At 34.8% G+C, this 23231-nt stretch overlaps 1 protein-coding gene across 1 annotated transcript in view; it reads left to right on the top strand.

Annotated features, from left to right (window-relative positions):
- Positions 1–7533, top strand: part of CAAP1 (caspase activity and apoptosis inhibitor 1) — a 78592-nt gene extending 71059 nt beyond the window's left edge. Inside the window, exon 6 of the mRNA XM_004447440.5 lies at positions 3519–7533. Within this exon, the coding sequence (XP_004447497.1) occupies positions 3519–3868 (350 nt within the window). The 3' untranslated portion in view covers positions 3869–7533. The remainder of the gene's footprint in view (positions 1–3518) is intronic.
- Positions 7534–23231: the final 15698 nt, after the last annotated feature.

The raw sequence follows: 23231 nt of genomic DNA, 5'->3' as shown, positions 1-23231 counted from the left end.
CAGTGAGCATTTTTGGGTAGAGTTTCTTTAGAAAGAATGTATAAATTTTGCCTCTTCTGCTTTGAGGTCCATAATTGATAGAAAAACCCTACAATTTCCTAATACCAAGGATGAGATTGAATTTTCTTTGGAAATATATTCATATGTTTGCACCTAATGCTTTAAAAAATGACTCAGTAGAATGATGATTGAGAAATAATGAAACACCTTGAAATATAACCCTAGATCTTCAAATAATTCATATTCTACAAGTTGCATAACAAGTTTTCACATTTGTGAAATAAAGTGCTTATGCTATATTATTTTAGGTGTAGTATTCTTCAAAGCTTTGGCATCTCTGATGAATTTATAATGGACAGGGCTGAGCCAGTGAATGCATTCAGCAATACTTTGTTATGGAGAGCTCAGTCATTGACTTTTGGATAACATTACACATAAGCAGAGAGTACCAGATTTATAGAGCAGCATTTCTTCAGTGATAGAATATGGATAGCTGTTTCTGATATAAAAACAAAGAAAGTATAGGTCCCCTTCTGCCAGCTAAAAAAGTTTGAAACAAACTTAATAGAAAAAAATTTTTTTTAAAATTCTTATCCAGATTTTTCTTCCTTTGAAACATTGGGAGTGTGTATGTAAACATTTTGATCCCAAATTGCTAGTCCTGATAGCTTTATAAAATAAGTATTTTCTTATTAGAAGCTCAGGGTGGAGAAGCTCTTTAGCTGTGGTTACTTTTGAAATAAACATACAAAAAGACTTAAAAGCATGATCTGAATTAAGAATTAAGTGAGGGGAGCAGACTCAGCTTGAGTGATTGAGCACCTGCTTCCCATGTATGAGGTCCCGGGTTCAATCTCCATTACTTCCTGGAAACTAACAAGCAAACAGACAAAAAACCCCAATTCTCATTGGGGAGCATAAGTGGCTCAAATTGAGCACCTGCTTCCCATGTATGAGGTCCTGGGTTCAGTCCCCGGTACCTCCTTAAAAAAGAATTAAAATTAAGTGAGAGTCTGTAACTTAGCAGTTCTTAGCCATTTGAAAAGTGTTGGAAGGCTGTGACCTCCTCCCCAGAATAAGAAAGTAAACATAATATACATTCCCATTAAAAAAATATCTGTGCACAGTAATGTATACCTCTTGGCAGTCTTTGTTGGAAAATGCAGGCTGGTGGTACATGATGGTGACATTCAGTAAAAGATTTGCCACATATGTCTTCAGGATCCAATAGGGAAGAATCTCTATTGATATTAATGAGAATATCTCCACATTTAGTTTAGCTGTTATTTTTTTATTTACCTGCATAGAGTTTCAAAGAAAATTAATTTTGTAGAAGGGCAGCTACTTCAAATTTTATACTTCTGTTATTACAGACCAGTCTCTGGACCTAAGATAATAAGTGAGCTTCAGTTATAATGAATGCCTGGACATTATAAATATATTTCTTCTCTCTAGAAAATCTTTTGCCAAAAAGATTGCTTGGTGAAAAAAAATTTAGTAGAGCATGGTTTATTCACTTTTAACTTATCTTTCATTGCCTACTGTTGCTACTAGGAAATTCTTTTGGAATTATTATCCAGCTGAAGAATATATAAAGTGAAAGATAAGTGGTAACTGTATCTTAGGAAGAAAAATAGGGGGGAAATAGTATAAAGTATTAACATTTTATATTTCTTATATAAACTTAACATTGTAATAGAGATACTCTAGGACAAATTGCCTTCATTTTTACAGAAGGAAAACTCTGAAAGATTAAGGAATTTGCCCCAAATCACATACTTATAAGGCAGAGTAAGAATTAGTACTCAGATATCCTGACTTTCAGACCTTCTCCTTACTACCCACCTACACATTATATTTTCCTACTCTTGATTCATCATCTAGCAGCAACCTATAGTCCAAAAACCAATTCATATTTTTTAGCAAATTTATATTTTTAAATCTTTTAAAACCTTGCAGATCTTCTTTTAGAATCTGTAGGTACAGATTTAAAATTTTATGATTAAGTCTGCTAGAAGCTAAAATTAATTTTTTGAGGCTAGCTATGAACAGCTTAACCCTTTTTTCTTGAATTTGTTTTTTTCTCAAGCTGTAATACATATAAAGCTTTATTTCTTCAGACAAAAAAACTGTTCATTTCCATGTAAATTTTCTTTTTGCTCTTTGGAAATACGCACTGCTTTGGGGAGATATATAAAATCTTCTTTGGCATCATATAATTAAAATTACAACTTTTATTTTACAATTTCTATTTTTGGACCTAAAAATAATATATTGATTCTTTTTCCACTTAAGTTTTGATATACAGGGACTGTTATTTGAATTATTAGGATTAGTAAAATCAGGTAAGATCAATTAATCTTTTATTAGAAAACCAATGAAGTAGAATTGTTTTGTCCTTCTTCCACATTCTGTTATCAGAATTTTCATCTGTGAATCTCTCTTTGTTTGCTCTTTATTTGTTTACTTGCTTGCTTGTTCGTTTTGAGGTACCTTGAACCCAGGGACTTCATATGTGGGAAGCTAGTGCTTCCACTGGATTTCCCTGAGTTAGTTTTTTCATTTGTTTGCTTTGTTGTTTGTCTGTGTTTTTTTGTTTTTAGGAGGCACCTGGGAGACCTGAGCCCAGAACTTCCCATGTGGGAAGTTGGCACTCAACTGCTTGAGCCACATCTACTCCCCTATGTTTTTTAAATAAGTCCTCCCCTTCCACAAAATAGGTAACATTTTAAGGATAATTACCTTAAAAAAAAAATATTAGACTTAATAAGTTGGAGGTATAAGTGAATATTCCACATTATAAAGTACACCTGGACTTAAGTAACATCCAAGGCCAATGTGGTTGAAAACCATTTCTGCATTTATATGGAGTTACAGAGGTTTTATAACAATGCATTTTTCAGAAATTATGATGTATTAACTTTACTAATAAAATTTCTCTCAATGAAAACTTATTTTATCTTAGAAAATGGCTTTAGGCATTCTTCCTTAATTTATTGATTTTAGAAGAAAGTGTTTTAAAAAGCATATGAAAAGATTTGGGATAAATGCAATGCATGTGGTATCCAGCTATACACTTAATTATTTTCCTTTTTTGTTGTTTATAAAACAAAAAATTCTCCTTCTGGAATGAAATTTTACTTCTTCAATTTAAGCAATAATCTTATCTAAAGGGTTTCCAACATCATTTATTTTATAATGAAGAAGCTTTCTGTGATATAAAACTTAACAACATTTGAGTTAGGAAATTGGATCATGGAATGCTATATGGTAGAATAATTTTCCCATTTGTATGTTCTACTATATAAAAATGAAAAATACATTAAAATTTACATTAAATTAGATCTGTTTTCAATGTTGAGTTGTGGACAAAGGTGGTGGGGTTGGGATTATGGAATGTGTTTCAGACTCCGTGGAATGGTTGGGGTCAAAACAGCACTTTAGTCGTAAATACGAAGGAAATTTTGACCAGAGCATTTGGGTTACATAGTTCTTTCCCCTTTTTTTATTTGTTCCAGGCAAAGGAGAAGATAGTGATGTGCTAAGTATAAATGCAGATGCTTATGACAGCGACATAGAAGGCCCATGCAACGAAGAAGCAGCAGCTGCTCCTGAAGTCCCAGAAAATACAGTCCATAGTGAAGCTGATCAGATAGATGACCTGGAGAAAGACATTGAGAAAAGTGTGAATGAGATTCTGGGACTGGCAGAGTCTAACCCAAAGGAACCAAAAGCAGCTACCCTGACTGTTCCTCCATCAGAAGATGTTCAGCCTTCTGCACAGCAGCTGGAGCTGCTAGAACTAGAGATGAGGGCAAGAGCTATTAAGGCCCTAATGAAAGCTGGTGATGTAAAAAAGCCAGCATAGTTATTTAATTTGAATTTGAATTTTAGATGTGTTTGAACAAAGCCACATTATATAATTTTGTATCTAAAGTTTATTTTGGGTCTTATATGGTATTTTTCATGTAATCCGTATTAGGTAAACTGATCTTAGACCTAAAATTCCTATGGTTGTTTTTTTGTTACTTTTATATTATACATGTGTGTTATTATTTTATGAATTCATGACAAAGATAGTTGGATAGCTAGGATACTTTGTGAGTTGAGTGCTTAGCTTTGTCTGCAAATTAATATCTTAAAAACCATTAGCAAAGAATCACAATATTTTTTTTCTTCATTTTAAAATATTTTGGCATCAAACCTAAAGGCTTAAGGAAGATTGGCCAAGCATGTTGCTCTTAAGGCTACCCATATTTTACCATAGAATATTAAATTATTGTTCCTAGAGTTAACAATTAAAAATTTTTAGTTTTGCTTACATGCACTTTTAAAATATATACTATCTTGAAGATACCTCTATGGGTATGGATTTACTCATTAAAACTGAATGACTTTTTTTTTATTATAAGGCTTAGAGATCTGAAATAACTTAGGAAAACTTTTTTCTTTTTTAAATAAAAGAATAAAAGGCTTAATTTGAAGCATTTATTAGCAATGTAGAACAAGTTGCCCCAGTTTAATTATAGTAGATAAGCCATGCTAAAGGTATGTGGTACTATTGGACACTTCATTCAAATTTTTTCCCTCAATTAAAAAAAAATATTTTCACTTACATTCCAATTTATCAGGAAAAAGAGATTCTTATCATTCAGCATTTCATCTGCTCTTTTTGCTTGAAAATCTTGTGTATTATAACTCGAATCAAAAATAGTAAATTTGTAAATAGTAACATTCTGGATGTGCAGACTTGCTACTTTCCCAAAGTAAAATTAATTTCAGGAACCTTTGACAAGTACATGTCATAACTAATCTAGTTTTATATAGGTTTAGTAAATAAACATTCTGCCATGATTAGGGATGCTTCCCTCCCCCCTCACTAATTGCATTTGTTTGACACCAAAATAAATTTAGGTAGGAACCTTTAAAATAATTTTTATCTCCTTTTTTCTTTCTTCTTGAATATAAATCTGGAACTGTTGTTTTCATATTTGATTATAAGTATAGGGCATTTTACTTATGAGCCATGCTGTACTGATATTGTTTGAGAATATTCTTCATATACAAAACTTCTAGGGATTGTGTTTTCCTAGCTTGCTTAACTATATGTTACTTTTCTAGGGTTTTATGTTTTGTTTTGTTTTTTTAATGGAAATAGGGCATTTATTTTACATTGGCTTTGTAGTTACAAATTCTTTTTTTTTTTTTTTTTTTTGCTCCTCATCATGCCTTTTAAAATAATCTTGCCAGTTTTTTCTCCTTAATGAAACACAGAGGACTCTTCATTTGAAATGCTTCTCTTAGGCTGATATGACTTAGTGAGTTCTCATTGTTACTACTTTAAGATGCAAAAACGTGGTAAAAGGATGTGGTAAAAAAAATTATTCCAATTTAAATTAAAAGTTAAAATAATATAATAGTACAGAATAAACTATTGCTGCTTACTAATTATAAAATGCAGTAGATGGTATTTGTGTTGCTAAACATATAACAAGAACAGAAAAAGATCTGAGTGCTGCAGCTGATTAAAGTCACCACCTTTAAGAAGCATTGTTTGTTCTATTCACTGCAGAATTGTAGAGAGGACATTTGACTGGAGTGGATATATGTGAGGTAGAATGAGCTGAACAAATTAGGCGCTACTTAGATTTCTAGGAAAACTGACATTTTTCTCTTTGTTTTTACTTTCATGTTGAAAAACTTGAGAGCCTTTTGAGAATCCATGGCTTTAGAGAATAGGTATAAGTTTGTTTATAAAATGCTTACATAATGGGAGAATATCATTTATTGATCTGATGCTCCATTTAAATCATCAGTTCACAGATATTTATTGAATATCTGTGTTCAATCTTATTAATAATCTTTAATCTTTAAGGTGTTCAATCTTATTAATAATCTTTAAACCCAGGGATGCTACAGTATAGATTTTAGCACAGAATAGACTGGTTAATAAAGATACGGGTACTGCTCCTTTTTATTAATTCCTCCCCTTTGTCAAATGGAAAATTTTAGTCAGTATTTACTTAGTAGCTAAATTAAAAGAGAAAAATAAAATTGACCACCTAATTTCCCATTAACATCAAGCAAGCCTGATATTTGACTAGGAAGGTGACCCAAATCTTGAATAAAATGTTGCAACTGATCATGGGTCCTCTGCCTTAGTAGTGAGCACTTGCCTCAAACACTAGGCCTGAGCCCACTTTTAGATGTTCCTACTAATCCATATACTCAGGTATGTATTGAAAACCTATCCAGATTACTAGTGTAACATTATCATTATGAAAAACCACAAGCTCCTTTCAAATATTTTAATTGAACTCCATCAGTTCCTTAAAACTATCAGGCAATATATCTTCTCGCTATAAATCTTGTTTCTAAAACCCAATTTCAGCAAAAGGTTAGATCCTGGTGCATGTGTAGTTAATTATCTGAGTAAAGATATCCTGAATCATTTGAAGAGTAATACAAATTATAAGAAAATATGCATTTTTTTCAAGGCAAACCCATGGTAAAGCCACAATTTGAGCCAAATACAGATGGCAGCATAAAAGTGTTACCATTCCACCATAAAAAGTAGGGATAGGCCAGTTATAGATACTTTTCCTTTCATGTGTCTTTTCTTAAGAATTAAAAGACATGTTTTAATTTAAAACGCTTTAGATTTGTTTGGATTTTCCTTGTATTCACTTAGCCTTTTTTTTTTTAAAGGGGGGTCTAGGGAATATATCAATAGGAACTTAAATATATCTTCCTTAACATTAATAATTATGTTAAATACATTATGGTGTAGTGGAAAGAGTGTGAGAGTTAAGAACAGAGGAGGTTTTATCCTAACCTGTTATGTAAACTTGTACTTAAGTAACTGAAATGAGGGAAATGAATAATTAGGCAATAGATAAGATTTCTTTCAGCTATGATCTATGATTCCAATTCAGAATACCTTGAAATTTGGGATATTTATGAATCTCTTTAGGTTCAGTATTTCTTATCACACCCACCCCACCTTTGTTCAAAATGAAGCCATATATTTGATTTTTTTTCTTTCATTGCTGGATATGAACAACAATCTTAAAGATAATGTTTCTTCCCTTTTACTTATTACAGTCTTCATTGTCAGGATCACCTGGTAAGTATACTGTCTAGAATTATTCATTTTGGTCCATAAACTTAGGTTACGGTATCTTTAATTTATTGTTATGTACATTTCAAAATCATATATAAATAATTTTAAAAGTCAAAAAGGTGTTTTTATTCAAGACTCAGAGTGAAAATTAGCACTCTCTTTCCCTATCCTTTCCACACCCAGCTCTTGTTCCCAGGAAGTAACCACTTTCAAATCTTTTAGCTGTTTTTTCTGTTATCTCTGTATTTGTAGATAGCATGGTTATTATGCTATTTCTTGATATTTCAGCTTAAGATTTTATCTATTGCTTTATTGTGTAATATGAAGATTCAGCACTATTTCCTCTATATCTCCCCTCAATACATACCTTTCTGCTATTATCCTTCCAATAAAATGCAGTCATATCACAATTTTTGGTTAGGTTGGATTCAATATTTGTGCTGTTTTAGCTATGTAAATACTATTCACAACTGAGCCTAGTGGTGTTTATAATTGCATTTCCTTTTTTGCCCAGTTTTTGCTTTAAGTTTTTTGTAATTAAAAATGTAATTGCCTTGTTATTACATTTGCTCAGCTTTCTATGTTACAGACAATAATTATATCCAAACTCTCTTCCAGAAGTGTAGATCTCTTATTAGTTCAAACACATCATATTATCTTTTTTTCAATGATTTATTTTATTTATTCCCACCCCTCGTTGTTTGTGTTCAGTGTCTGCTCTCTGTGTCTATTCATTGTGTGCTGTGTCTGCTTGTCGTCTTTTTAGGAGGCATTGGGAACCAAATCTGGGACCTCCATGTGAGAGAGGCACACAGTCAATCACTTGAGCCACTTCTGCTCCCTGCTTGTTGTGTCTTTCACTGTGTTTCCTCATTGTGTCTCTCTGTTGCATCATCTCGTTTTTCATCTTTTTGTGTCAGCTCACTGTCTTGCTGGTCTTCTCCAGGAACCAACTGCTTGAGCCACATCCACTTGCCTCTATCATTTTTATTTGAAGACATTCCTTGTGGCATTCTCTGCACTCCTGTGCTAATCTAATTTCTCCTTTGTGTTGGATCCCCCATTTCCTGAATTGTCTTCCCCTCTTGGTTTATTACTTCATTTTGGTGACGCACATCTTTCAATATGTTCCTGAGAAAGATTGCATGAACAGTGATTTTGTTTCAGCGATATGACTCAATATGGTTCCGTTCTACATTACACATTCAAGTGATACTTTATTTAGAATGTTGCCTTCTAGGCTAGAAGTCATTGTTCTTTGGAATTTTACAAATAGTACCAATATTTTCCAACTTCAGTTGAACCCATTGAGAAGTCATTTGTCATTCTGGTTCTTGGTACTTATGTGTGTCCTATTCCTTTCTCTGTGGAACTTTGGGAGCTTTTCTTTATTCTCAGTACTGTGACATTTCTTGATGTGTATGAATCTTTATTCATTCACTGATGGACATGGTGAGATTCATGTTCTTCATTTCTGGGAAGTTTTCTAATATTACTTCTTGGATAAGTTCCTTCCCTCCAATTTTTTTTCCTAAGATATTTTTGGAACTCTTTTTATTCAGATTTTGACAATCTTGGCCTTGTCTTTTGATTCTTATTTCTATTCTCTATCTTTTTAAAATACTTTCTCAGATATTTGCTCAATTTTCTCTTCCAGGTCTTCCAATGATTTTTTAAAATTCTATCTAAATTTTAATATCCCAAAGATATATTTGTTGTTTTTTATTCTTTGAATCTTTCCTTTAAAAAATAATATTATAACCTTGTTTCTGTAGAAGAATGGCTCTGCCATGGTGCCCTGATGACTTTGCACATATCCACAGAGGCCACACAGCAGAGCTTGAACTGCAGGCTGTAAGCGCTGACTGTAGCAGTTTTACTTTGATTGTAGTTATTATTGTACCTTATTCCTTTACTTGTTATTTCCTTCACTTGTAGTTGTTATTTTGTATTAGCTGAATGATTTATAACCATGCTCTCATGGCCCTCCTTTATATCCAGTTAGCTCAAGAACTTCTCAGCCCCATGCTTGTTCCCTACTGACAGTAGCCAAAAGATACAACCCATCAATACAAACTAACATAAATCCTTAATTTGAATTTATATACCACCAATCAGAATAAGCTAACTTGAATCCTTAATTTGAATATATACACAAAAATTCACATTACCATCCTTACCTTTCTTGTTTAGTCCCATAAAAACCCTAAGCATTTCCAAGTTAGAGAGATTTGAGATTTTTCTCCTGTTACCTTACTTGGCTGCCTCGTAATAAAACTCTCTTCTTGAACTCTTGGTATCATAGTATTACTTTCTATGTGCATCAGGCAATGAGCCCTTGCTTGGTAAGAAGGCTGACCCAAGTCTTGGGGGAATGTCCTGTGATCCTCCCAGCAACATCACAAGATAGTTTTATGAGAAGCTGTCACCCAACCATTTTCTCATCTGTCTTTGTATATTGCAGGAGCCTCCCTATCTTACAGGAAGATGTCATTTTGCAGTTTTCCCATCTGCCTCTCTAGTTCCTGTAATGCAAGGATTTTCTCCCTTTCCTCCTCTTGGGGCACAGTTGCAAACTATAAAACTGTATAGCTGTGCCAAGGCATTAGCCTTTCAGCAAGAGAGTGTCCCCTCCCTTATGCTGTATTGTCACCTGACCCCTTTTGTTTGATACTGCTATGTGTAAGAACTATGGGGAGGTGGCAAGCTTGAATACTCTTTTTTTCACTCTGTATATGAGTAATAATGCTGCTTGAATCTAAAAAGGGCTCATTGTTTTTTTACCAGCCAAATTTGTCAGGCCTTGCTTGGCCCTTGCCTTGGCCCTTGCCTTGGCCCTTGCCTTGGCCCTGTGCTTGAGAGTCTCAAGGCTGTAATATTTTACCTCTCTGAGATTAATTTTACCTTCTTGCTATTTCTTTCAAATTTATTTTTATTTGTTTTGCTTTTTATATTTGATTTTCTCTCAAATTTCCTTAAATTTAATCAGCTTTTTGGTATCTTTCTCAAATATGATTAGAAGCTCTGTGTTTATGGGTGAGGCTTATTAATTGATGAAATTCACTTTTCTCTTGGGTTGGCTGAGGATATCCACATTTCATTATGTAGACTTCCACATAAATTCCCTGTTTTAGTAGATTATCTTAGCTCTTAACTCTGCATAGTACATCTGGGTTTAGAATCTCATGCTTCAGCTTTGTCAGAGTCTTCTGTGGAGTTGGGGAATGAGAAATCCTGCTTGTGAGGAGACCAGCTTTCAGGTTTTTGCCTCTACATGAACCTGGGGTCTATATTACTGAGACTTACTTGAGTTCTGCCTTCAGAATCAAGTTGTATTTTAGTTTTATCTTTCTATAGGCCCTTAGGTTGCAAACCTCACCTGCTAAGTCAGTTCTAGTCATCTGTGCTCCTGCTTCCGTTTCTTGATTCATCTCTGTCATCTTGTTGTAGAATTTAAGAGAAGTTCAATTATTTGAGTATAGAGAGGCCAGGACTCAGGAATGATTTTGAGAAGGAAAAATGGTTTATTGACGTCCGGCCGGACTCGGGAACTTCTGTTTGAATCCCGAGCCCCGAACAAGATTTTCAAACGTCTTTTATACAGAGAGGAAGGGCCAAATGGTCCCTTTGTTTCAGTTCTCAATAGGCTTCAATTAGCATATATCTCTTCCACATCTTAGGTAAGCTTTTAGCATGGACTCCAGATATTCTAGATAAGCTTTTAGCATATTTACTTTTTGCATTTCCCCTAAATACTTAAAGTTTATAGCCCTTGCATTGTTAAACATTTCCTGGGACTGGAGCCGCTTCCACTGTCCTTAAGGGCAGGACTGCAGCCTCTTACCGTTCCACACCCACAAGTCAAACAACTTAGTTATCTCTGAAGAGACAAAGAGCCTTCCACCCATAGCCCACATCATTCCCCCCCTTTTGCCAAAGTTTAACTTGCTAAGCTTTGGCATAATTATTGTTGGAGCTATGAGGTGGATGGCTGTTTGTTGTCTTGATTGATTATTTATCAGTCTTTAGTACAGCATCCAGGACTGTTTTTAGAAGTTTAGAACTTTTCATTTTGGACAGCAGAATCTTGGGCAGGGGCCTCCTGCAGTTAGTCTGCTGCCACTGGCACTCACGTGGATTTCCAGTCAGGTTCCAGATCCATCTATTACTTTTATTTTACTTTTAAAGAGTTTACACCTTTAATTTAAAAGGGGTGCTGAAGGGAGACGATTTCTTTTCTGTAACTGCTTTCTGCTGGCCATGGGCTGTAGTCATTGCCTAATAAGGTGTAAAACTCTTTAATTTATTCTAACTGGAGGAAGATGGATCTGGCATTCTGTACGAAGTTGGATGAAGTTTTCATATGGTTAATAAGATGTTTACTCTGAAAGAAACAAACTTAATTAAAAATTTGGAATACCTGTTTTTAAAAGAGGACACATTGGATTACAGAGGTAGACAAGGTTAGGTGCCTATAAAGATGGCATTCCTTAAAAGCTGGTGGGAACAGCATATATATTCTTTTTTAAGTTATCCATCTTTAGAGAGAAATTGCAACAGACACTTAGCTTTGTTTGAAGACACATTCCAAGCTGTTCAATGATTGACACTCATTCGCTCTGTCAGATGCTCCTGGTGAACTGGCACTCCTTGGGCAACTGGCTTCACTCAGGATTAGAACACTAATTTGGAAATACTCTTAGTTTTCACCTGTGGGAGTGATCAGAACTACTGAATAAAGATTTTTACACCTTGGTTTTCATTGTACAATTTCCAGCAATTTTGACTTGTTCAATAGGTGACTCACCATCAGCAAGCAAGCCTCACTTTTGCTACACAGCAGAGTACAGCAGAATATAGAAGTTGATTGAGACTGGCTGAGACTGCCACCTTATTCTATAGACATGTTATTAACTGTTTAGAAAATGATTTTACCAGGAATTTAACATGTCTAATATACTTCTGCACTTGATCCAAAATAGAAAAGATAACATTACAATTATTAGGCATATATTTAGTACAGGATAAAAGTACAGCACTTAATATTAACTAATGTATTACTTAATGCATAAGGATTCAGAGTTGCAATTATTAGTTTTGAGTTTCAGGTTTGTAATACTTTACATGTTATTTCTCCATGAGAGCAGGCCATAATGCCAATTGTGTTTAAGGTTTTACTTACAGTATCCTGGTATCATGGCTCCACTTAGCATGTTCTTCAACGCAGTGAGCAAGTTGCAGCATCCTTCATTTTAGAGAGATTTTCCAGTATTCTACTAGCCTGGTGCATAGTGCTCTTTGGCACCATGGAACAGTGCCAGTTTGGAGGCGATATCCATTGTACACTTGGCTGTACCGAGTCATTATTGGCTGCAGGAGCTTGAAACTGCAATATAGTTTCCATTGACTTCAGGAGCAGAACCAGAGACTGATATAGCACATATTTTTAATTGAGGGGTTAGTGACCAGCCTAGCCAATAACTCACACGGAGAGGCCACCTGTAATGTATACAAGGCCTGGTTCGAATGCACAAGAGTTTGATAATGTTAACGTTTATTCCTTGTTTATATATATATTTTAAACAATTTAATGCAACACATCATATATTAAATGACTGTCTACTTACACAATTTTATGAAGATAACAGTAGGTACTTTAGTAATAGAGGAAAAATATTATTTTTCATTGTTAAAATGAAAACAGAAGACTTCCAATATAATCAAGATAACTTTTTATTACTATTTACTTAAATGTGTACTTTGCAGTGGCCTTCAGACAGGTTTATTATCATGAAGTTATTTCTGCTACTAATAACCAATCTAAGTTTTAGTTAACAATGACTTTTCTAGAACTAGAACTATTTAAACATTTTTAGTTGGAGGATGTTTTACAAACTCTTTATAATTGACTATAACCACATTGACTAGCCACCTCATGTTTAAATAAACTTACTAAATTACAATTACTAATGAAAGAAATTTACTCCTTATTTAAGAGAGCATATCTACAATCTTTTTCCTTTAGCCTAATTTCACTCATTAAAGATTTCATACATAATGTTAATTTAGTTTATAAATTAACTATTGGAGATTACACTCAAGTTAAATAAAATTGAAACCATAATAGTTTATGCAAGGAATGTTTTCTTTTTCCCTTACAGGAAGCTAAAAACTTCTTTTCTTTAAGTTATGAAAATTATTAATTTAAAAGCATACTTACTACCAGGTTTTAAAACATATGCATACTGACTACCAGGTTTTAAAACACATTACACAATTACTTAATTTTTTTAAAAATCATAACCCAGGAAAGATCTCTCCATAGTTTTTATGGACTTTCCTCTACTTACTGAAATTTGTTAATAGAGCTACTAATTACCTTTATTTCGTTGGAAAGAAATCTTCTGGAAGAAAATAAGGCTCACCAGATTGTGGAGAAGAAAATAATTTATTCTCAATCTTGCAAGAAGGGGTGCAGAGCCAGATATGGCTGGTGCCACGAACAAAGAAAAATGACACAATTTATACCCCTAAGCCTAGCATGCAAGCTTTTCCTGTTTTTCCATAGATTGGATACTTCAGAAGTTACAGCTTATCTGAGATTTAACTTTCCCACGCAAAAGTTTGATTTAACTGCTTCCTCTATCACATTCCAACCATTTTAGTTTTTACCTGTTCCCCCCTTTGTCAAATAAGGAATAGAATTTAGTGCTGAAATGGCACCGACTTAGTTAGCTCCTTCTTGGGCATCCTTTCACTGCCCATAGGACTGGCCTAAACTGGTCTCCTCCACTGCTGTCCAACCTGGGAGTGGGAGACTGAGGCAACAGGCCGCCAGGTTACATCATTTTTCTTATGTGAAAATTAACCTAATCTTTGTTGGTTTTTTTTTTTTTTTTTTGCATTTTATGGCTGACAAAGGTTTAAACTGGGAAATTACCAGGCAAACTGATTCTTAATTCCCTAGCCTAGTAGATAGGTTTAATCTGCCACACCTAGTATTGCCTTTAAAGCTCTTGCAAAGGAGGCCCTTTCCCAATTGTTTCTATAATCAGATTTCTATGACTTTTTCATCCTGCTTAGTTTAATTTGGGCTTTAAGAATATTTATAAATATAACTGCATATTTAATTTTTAACAATTTGAATAGACCTCTTTTAAGAATTTTTATTTGTTAATTTGATATTATCCTGATGTAGGAAGACATACATTGAGCATTTTTTTAAAATGGGCAGACACAAAGAGACACAAACACAACTCATTGATATTACTTATAATTTGCATTATTTTATATACTGTTTAGCTTAATTAATTAGGGGTCCAGAAATACATATTACTTATATAACTGAATATTTAACCTCAACAATTTGAGCAAATAGGCAGACATGAATAGTTTGACACAACAACATGACTTTAGTTACTTTAAACTTTTCAAAGACTTTTGAAACTCTTCTTAATTTGCACTATGACCATGCAGTTTACCACAAGAATTTTTTTTCTTACTTAATGGATTGTAATAACCAAAATGTTCTCAATGCCTTAGCACCATTTTGTTTTAGAACTTTATATTTTACTTTGAAATTAGCAGAATTTTGGATAAGCAACAAGATTAATTTTATATATATTTACTGAGGCTATTTGAAGCCTCAGGGAGACAGACTGCTTTCTCTCATGAATTGCCACTCTTAGGAACACTGACCTTTAAGGCAGGAGACTTCTCCCCCTCCACCCCCATTTTTGGTTTTGGAGATAATAAAACTCCAGTGGTCATTTAACCTTATTCTATCAGGCAGCAATTTATTTAGTTTGCACTTGAATTCATGAGAGAAAGGGTTACTAATACCAGGAGAGGAGACAGTGATGTCCCAGCTCTTCTCTGGCCTATAGGGGCAGAAGCTATTATGAAATAACCATAGGCAAAGGCAAGGGGTGAGGTTAGACTTGAAGTAACCATAAACTAAGGAAAGGTAAAGTTTAGAGTTTACACTTAATAATTTCAAGCTAAATTCACCTAGCTATAATTTCAGTTATTACCTTTCCACTGTTTTATAACACAAATGCATTTATAAATGATTTTAACTTAGTTACAGTTTTTATTAATTTTTTTTAAAAAACCTATTAATTTTATAACACCTTTAAATACCTTTCTTTCGACTTATAACATATTAAATTAACTTAACCATTACTTTAATTTTTCCTTTAAAGTAAAAGAATAAATCTGCAGTTAGTTTGAAATAAAAAGCTACTTTTCAGGATTTGATTTCTAGAACATAAATGTTCTTTTAAAAGAGGTAAGACTCTTCTTTAAACACTGAGGAAATGATGAGGTTAAAGCACAAGAGGTTATTGATAAAAGATTTTTTGTATATTGATTTTATTTAATTTTAATCATAAAAATTTTCCTTCCACAAACCTTCTACACTTTCAGTATTCATTCAGGTTCTGTCCCACATTCTACTCTTTCCAATAATCAATCATTTTATCTTAAGACAAAATCATCTTCTGTTTCCTTAACAATAAAAACACACTCCATATATCCCACATACTAAGTTACCAGGCAAACTTCTTACAACATATAATTGCCATTAATACTAAACAAGCTTGTTAAAATAATGAACTTTTTTTCACTTTAAATACTTAGTAGCATGTAATACCAGAAACAGTTTTTTTTGGAAGCAAGTTGGCAGGGGAGATTGGCTGCCGAATAAGTTTGTTATAAAATTGCCTTTTATTATTATTATCAATTCAGTTTTGTTAAATAATGACTTTCTGCAATTAGCCACTTAAATACCTTAATTTAAACAATGCTTTGTAAAACTTTTATAATTATTTATACCCTTAAGACAAATTTTACCTTCACAGAACACATTCTCTTACTTAAGGTTACTACAATACCTTCTAAGAACCTGAGCAGAATGCAAACGTATTTTGGCTTTGACACCCTAAGGAGGGAACTTTACTGCATTTATTCTGATTCTGCTTTTCACCCCCTTCACTTCCCCTCCCCCTTCCAGGCAGTCGGGTGCACAACAAACAGGAATGCGGCTTATGAATAGAAGGGTGGACTCACTGGAAAGGGGCAAGCCGCTCCCCCCTTTCCAGCTTTCAGCCAAAATGGGCAGACAGAACCTACTCAAATTTGGCAACTCTCCCAGGAACCCAGCCGCCCTGACTGGGACATTCCCAACAAACTTGGGTGCTTGGCGCGGACACAGATGGCCTCCAAGCCCCGGCAAAGGGCCAGACCAGAGACAAGACAGCAGAGCATGCACAAACATCTAGACTCCGCAAACATCCAGACTCCTCAGCTTTTGCCCCAGAATCATTTCACTCCCTTGCCAATGGCAAGGGAGGGCTCCAGCTCAGCTGTAATTCCACTTTACATAAGGACACAACTCCAACACTAGCATTGAGCTGACACAGACAGAAGCACAAAGGTCACTAATCTGACCCACAAGTTATATATTTATTTTCACCGTGGCTGCCCCCACAGCCATCACAAACCTCAGAACACTTAACATTTGGTATAAAGCGAATTCATTCACAAATTAGCACCATAACAAAAGATTTCAGCTAGACTTTTCCACTGTTTAAACTTTACACCCAGACCAAGCTCCACCAGAAAAGCCGATCCATTTTCCTGTAACCAAGTTTTGTTTCCTTTAATCTAGACCAATTTCCAGGACATTAGGACTTGAACCTATAAATAGCCCTTCCTATTAAAATTGAGACTCCACTCCTTTAGTGGATATAAGACCAGTACCAGATTCTAACATGCAGTTAGACAAACCCAAAACACCAGGGCTTTTCCCCGGTTTTTCTCCTTTTCCCAAGCCTAGAGAGAACGGCTTCCCCCCAGCCTTCTGGGGCTACTAGGGTTCTCTCGGGAGGTGATCAGCCTCCCCTTCCTACCAATTAAAGCTAGGGCCTTCCAGACTGTGCTCACCCGGGGAGTCTTACCTTCTTCCATGTTCGGAGTTCTTTTTCGTTCCCAGAATCTTTCTCTTCAGACCTTCCATTGCCCTCGATTTTTGTCGGGAAGATTCTGGTGGAGCCCACATCTTTTCTGGATTAAATTTAATCCAGGGGCGCCCAGATTTGGGGTTCACCCGAGTCCTCCCGGCTTCCTCGGGGATTTGGAAGGGGCAGCAAAATGCTACCGTCTCTGGCCTTCATTTGTTGTCCTGGCGGAGTCGCCAAAAATGTTGTAGAATTTAAGAGAAGTTCAATTATTTGAGTATAGAGAGGCCAGGACTCAGGAATGATTTTGAAAAGGAAAAATGGTTTATTGACGGCCAGCCGGACTCAGGAACTTCTGTTTGAATCCCAAGCCCCGAACAAGATTTTCAAACGTCTTTTATACAGAGAGGAAAGGCCAAATGGTCCCTTTGTTTCAGTTCTCAATAGGCTTCAATTAGCATATATCTCTTCCACATCTTAGGTAAGCTTTTAGCTTGGACTCTAGATATTCTAGATAAGCTTTTAGCATATTTACTTTTTGCATTTCCCCTAAATACTTAAAGTTTATAGCCCTTGCATTGTTAAACATTTCCTGGGACTGGAGCCGCTTCCACTGTCCCTAAGGGCAGGACTGCAGCCTCTTACCGTTCCACACCCACAAGTCAAACAACTTAGTTATCTCTGAAGAGACAAAGAGCCTTCCACCCATAGCCCACATCAATCTCTTTTCCAGTATTAGTCTAAATGGGTTAGCCCTTTTAATATCTTTGTCATTTTAGTTGGCTTTCATAAGAAAGCAATGGCAAATATGTTAAGTATATTATAATTAAGCAGAAGTGCAGAACTTACCGATTTTAACCTATTTTTGTTTTTCCTAATCTTGTGTGTGTGTGTGTTTAGCTAAACCTGCATTATGCGAGATTAATGTAGAATCTTCATTGATTCCCAGTAGAAAGGATGTGAGAGAAAGGGTAGGAAGATTAACAACAGATTAGAATCACTGAAACCTGAGGCTAGCTAGCAATGACATTGTTGCCTGTGGGTGACCATGTTTTTTTTTTCCTTCCTCCTTTCACTTCAGTAATTTTTATTAGAATTTGCCTTTGTGTTGGTTGACAGTACCAAGGTTCTCAATATACAACATACTCTTTTTTTAAATTTCTCTCCCCTTTCCCCTGTTACCCCCCTCCCCCTGTTGTCTGCTCTCTGTGTCCATTCACTGTGTGTTCTTCTGTGTCTGCTTACATTCTTGTCAGTGGCACCAGGAATCTGTGCCACTTTTTGTTGCATCATTTTGCTGTGTCAGCTCTCTGTGTGTACTCCTAGGTAGGCTGTGCTTTTTTCACGCGGGCAGCTCTCCTTACGGGGCATGCTCCTTGCACATGGGGCTCCCCTATGCACGGGACACCCTTGCGTGGTATAGCACTCCTTGTGCGCATCAGCACTGCGCGTGGGCCAACTCACCACATGGGCCAGGAGGCCCTGGGTTTGAACACTTGACCTCCCATATGGTAGGCGGACGCTATCAGTTGAGGCAAATCCAGTTCCCACAACATACTCTTTTATTATGTAATTTCACATCCTATTGGGGTTTTTTTGTTTGTTTTGCTTTGTTTTTTAATTTCAAGAACATTTCCTTGAATAATTGTAATATTCTTTTCCCTTGCTTGGGCTTTCTTCTGGATTTCATATTATTTGTTCATATTGGATCTTCTTGGCTTATCTTCAATTATATTACCTTTTAAATCCTTTTTTATCTTTCATCCTTTTGAATTTAAACATTTTCCCTTAGCAGTTTTTCTCTAAAGTCATTATCTGTTGTGTTTATTCATTCCTGTGTTCCCTCTAGTTTAGTTTTCATTTCTGAAGTGATTTTTTCCTTTCATTTCTAATCTTCCCTGAATTGTCACTTCATATCTAATTCTGATTTCTGTTGTTCTATTATGTCTGATACACTTTCATTGTGTGCAGGGATGTTATTCTGCTCTTTAGTTTGTCTATATAACAACATGTCTTGAGTTTTGACCTTGGTGTGTGATCCTCGCTCCTCATTGTATGTGAATTTAGTTTTTCTGAACTTTTGGGGGAACCAAGTTAGCTTTCTACCTGCATAAAACACCTTTATTTTCTGGTGTTAAAAAATATGGTGGCTTGCTTTCTGAGATTTCCTGACACTGTTCCCCTTCCCTATTTTCACCTGGACTTCTCTTTTCAACCTGTTAACTTTCTTTATCTTGCTCAGTTTTCATTCCACAACCAGTTGTTTCTCTTCATCAAGGGGTTCTGTCCTAGCAGGGAGCCCCAGCTGGTCAGTTTCAGGGTTTATAGAGACCAGAATATAAATCCAGCTACTTTTAGATCTCATCACCCTTTACTTTCCACCTATTATCATTTGGGACAAAACCCCTCTAAATTCCACCTGCTAATCTCACAGTAGCTCACTATGTACCTGTTAACAGGTCCAGCAGATGCCAATTGACTTCCTTATGCTTTCACCAACTGAAGCATTGATACCACAGAGTTCTTAGAACCTGTTGTTAGTGGTTTGTGCTCACCTGCCTATGTTTTGGGATTTTGGAGTTATCTTGTACTTAGTTTTATTTTAAATGTTATCCATGGTTTTTGTTTTTACTCCCTATGTCCTTTACTGAAAAGATAGGTCAATGTCCTTGATAACTATAAACCAGTAGTTTTGTTATTAAATAGCTGTGTAATAACTTATTTGTGCGGTTTTTCTATTAGCAAATATGGGAAAAGAATATAAAATCAAGATTACTAAGCAAATTAAAACAATGAAGTCCTGTAGCTTATTCATGATTATATAAACCTTCATGTTTATTTCTACATCAAGTATGCATTATATGGAAAGAGAAAAAATTAATGTTTACTTTATTTACAGCCAAATTTAAATGTTGAAATAATGCATTTATGTTGGCTTTGTGTTTATACTTCTTTCTTGCCATTAACATTAAAATATGTAAACGGAATACTTAGGTATTCTGAAGCCTGTAAAAAGGTTTTCCACACACAAGTTAATAATATTGCTGTTATAGTCACAGGGGAAAGAACCAAAGGCTATAACTGTAAATATTGCCTATGAAGCTATGGCAGACAAATAATCATTCCTTTTGTTGTTTTAATACATATTCATACAGTTGGCTATTCTCTTTTAAATATACTATAAGAAGTCATCTTTTTCTACATAATCTGTTGTTGCTTGTCAGAACTTAAATGTGAATTTTAACCTATGTAACAAAAATCAGTCTTAAATCAGTCATTTATTGAGTAAATGAAGAAAATCCCAGTCATAGACTTTGTTTACATCAATAGATGACAACTGTAAAAACTTGGAAGTTTTCACATTTCCACTTATATATTAATAATTGTTCATTATGTTAATAGATTTTTTAAAAGCCTGCTAGCCTTCAGTGAAGGATAAGCATTCACTGATAATTAATTTCTGAATTCCAAAAGTGAACCTTTATTTAGTGCATTGATTTGGCATTAAAGAACACTTAAATTATAGATCTTCCTGAACATATTTAAACATTGTAAGTCATTACACATTTTATTGTGCATTGATTTTAAATTACTTGCTAGATATTGTCAGAAAATATGACATCGACTGCTTGGTAGGAGAATGACATTTATGTTAGAGCTTATGTAACTACCAAATGGATAGGAATTTTATTTAATTTGCTTTTAACTAGCCCTACCTAACCAATCTTTTAACTAAAATTTTTTGCATACTTTTCTCTTTCACCTCACTGTTCACTCTTTTCCTTTACTCTTCTACCATTTTTCTGCTCTGTACTTTCTTCCTTAACTGGCCACTATTTGAGACAAAAGTTTATTTTTTTTAAATTTTTTGTTGTATTCTCAACCTATCCACTTAAAAAAAAGGTATCAAAACTTTATGTTTAAAAGTCTAGTTTTGATTTTTAAATAGAGAATTTTATGATCTTAAAACCAAAGAAACAAAATTTTTTATTAGATGGACAAATATTTAGTTCAAAATGCCAAAATTTTGTAATAGTCAAAGTGAAATATATACTTTGTATGTAATAAGATGAGTATTATAACTTAGATGAAAGAGTTATAATTATATTACAGTTAAGAAATCAAACTTTACTAGCCATAAGGTCTTTCTTTTGGGCTTCCTCACAATTCAGTATAGTGTTGCAATCAACACTTCCTCCATGTGCCTTGTTTTAAATGTTTGTGTTTATATTTTCCTGAAGGAAAGCTCTCAAATTATATTTTCATAGTAGTTCCTTAAACATTCAACTAGTCAGAAGGATAATCTCTCCTTTGTTGAAAAATTTTAATAAACATGTAAATAAAATAATCAAAACAATAAACTTAAAATGTTCTTTTAAAGTTTTAAATTAAAGTTATTTCTTTTTAAAAAAAAAAGAGTAGGGGAGAAGAGAGAATGTCAGATTTTTGTGTTTAATTGAACTAGCAGTTTGTGCTGACAAGTAATAAATAATGGCACTTCAGAGTGACTAAATAAATTGGTTTCAGCAAGCAATGATTCATCTTTTGTCTTTCATTGCCATCAAGCTAAGAGACAGCTTCTTATGTCAGCTTATGGTAAACCATTTGATAGTGTCACCTGTTTCTATTCCTGCAATAGGTCTATTACCATCTGTAATATTTAAATGCAATAAAAGTCTTCATTTGATTGTTCATTTACTTAAAACTTTGTGAAGTTATAATTGCACAGTTTTTGTGTTTTACCAATAAACTTTACAATAATTTTATATTTATGGAAAAGTTATAAAGATAATAGAGTTTGTATTTTTTTAAGATTTATTTTTTATTTTTCTCCCCTCTTCTCCCCCACATTGTCTGCTCTCTTTGTGTTCTTGTGTGTCCACCTGCATTCTTTTTTTTTAAAGATTTATTTATTTCATTTATTTCTCTCCCCTTCCCCCCTCCCATCCCAGTTGTCTGTTCTCTGTGTCTGTTTGCTGCATGTTGTTCTTTGTCCACTTCTGTTGTCAGCGGCACGGGAATCTGTGTTTCTTTTTTGTTGCGTCATCTTGTTGTGTCAGCTCTCCGTGTGTGTGGCGCCATTCTTGGGCAGGCTGTACTTTCTTTAGTGCTGGGTGGCTCTCTGTTCATGACACACTCCCTGCACGTGGGGCTCCCCTATGCGGGGACACCCCTACGTGGCACGGCACTCCTTGCATGCATCAGCACTGCGCATGGGTGCACTCCACATGGGTCCAGGAGGCCCGGGGTTTGAACCGCGGACCTCCCATGTGGTAGACAGATGCCCTGACCACTGGGCCAAGTCCGTGTCCCCACCTGCTTTCTTGTAGGCAACACCGGGAATCTGTGTCTCTTTTTGTTGCATCATCTTGCTGCGCTAGCTCTTGTGTGTGTGGTGCCGCTGCTGAGTGGGCTGTGCCACTCCTGGGCGGACTGCGCCACTATAGACTGAGTTTTTTTTTAACAATTTTAAGTAAGTAGATCATGCCATATGCTCTCCTTTTTTTCTAGCTTCTTTCTTTCAGCATACTTTTTTTGAGCTTTACCTATGCTATATCCTGTATCAATATTTGATTGTGTTTTCATTAGGATAGTATTGCATTGAATGAATATACCATAGTTTGTATTCACCTATAGATGGGCATTTGGTTGTTTTCAGTTCTTGTCTACTATACATAAGGATACTGTGAATATTTGTATACAAGCCTTTGTATGGACATATGCTTTCATTTCTCCTGGGTAAATGCCTGAGTGTGTAATAGACTGGATTATATCATAGATTTATATTTTAAGTGTTTAAGAAACTGTGAAATAGTTTTCCAAAATGGTTATACCATATGACTTCCAACCAGCAACATATGAAATTTTTAGTGGTATGGTTGGTTTTTTGTTGTTCGTTATTTTTTGTTTTGTTTTTTATTAAAGTTTAATTTTGAAATACTTTAAAACTTACAGGACAGTTACAAAAATAATATAAATCACAAACAGAACTCTAACATACCTCTACCCTCCACCTCTACACCCAAAACCCAGAGCCACCAATTTTAACATTTTGCTATATTTGCCTGCAAACATTTGAGTGTAGGTTGTATACATTATGCTCTTTGAACACTTATTACTGCACATACATTTCCTAACAAGGATATTCA

The sequence above is a fragment of the Dasypus novemcinctus genome, chromosome 8 (assembly GCF_030445035.2).
Source record: "Dasypus novemcinctus isolate mDasNov1 chromosome 8, mDasNov1.1.hap2, whole genome shotgun sequence".
NCBI classification, from domain to species: Eukaryota; Metazoa; Chordata; class Mammalia; order Cingulata; family Dasypodidae; genus Dasypus; species Dasypus novemcinctus.
Note: the sequence above shows the minus strand (reverse complement) of the source record. Positions and strands in the feature narration are given on the sequence as shown.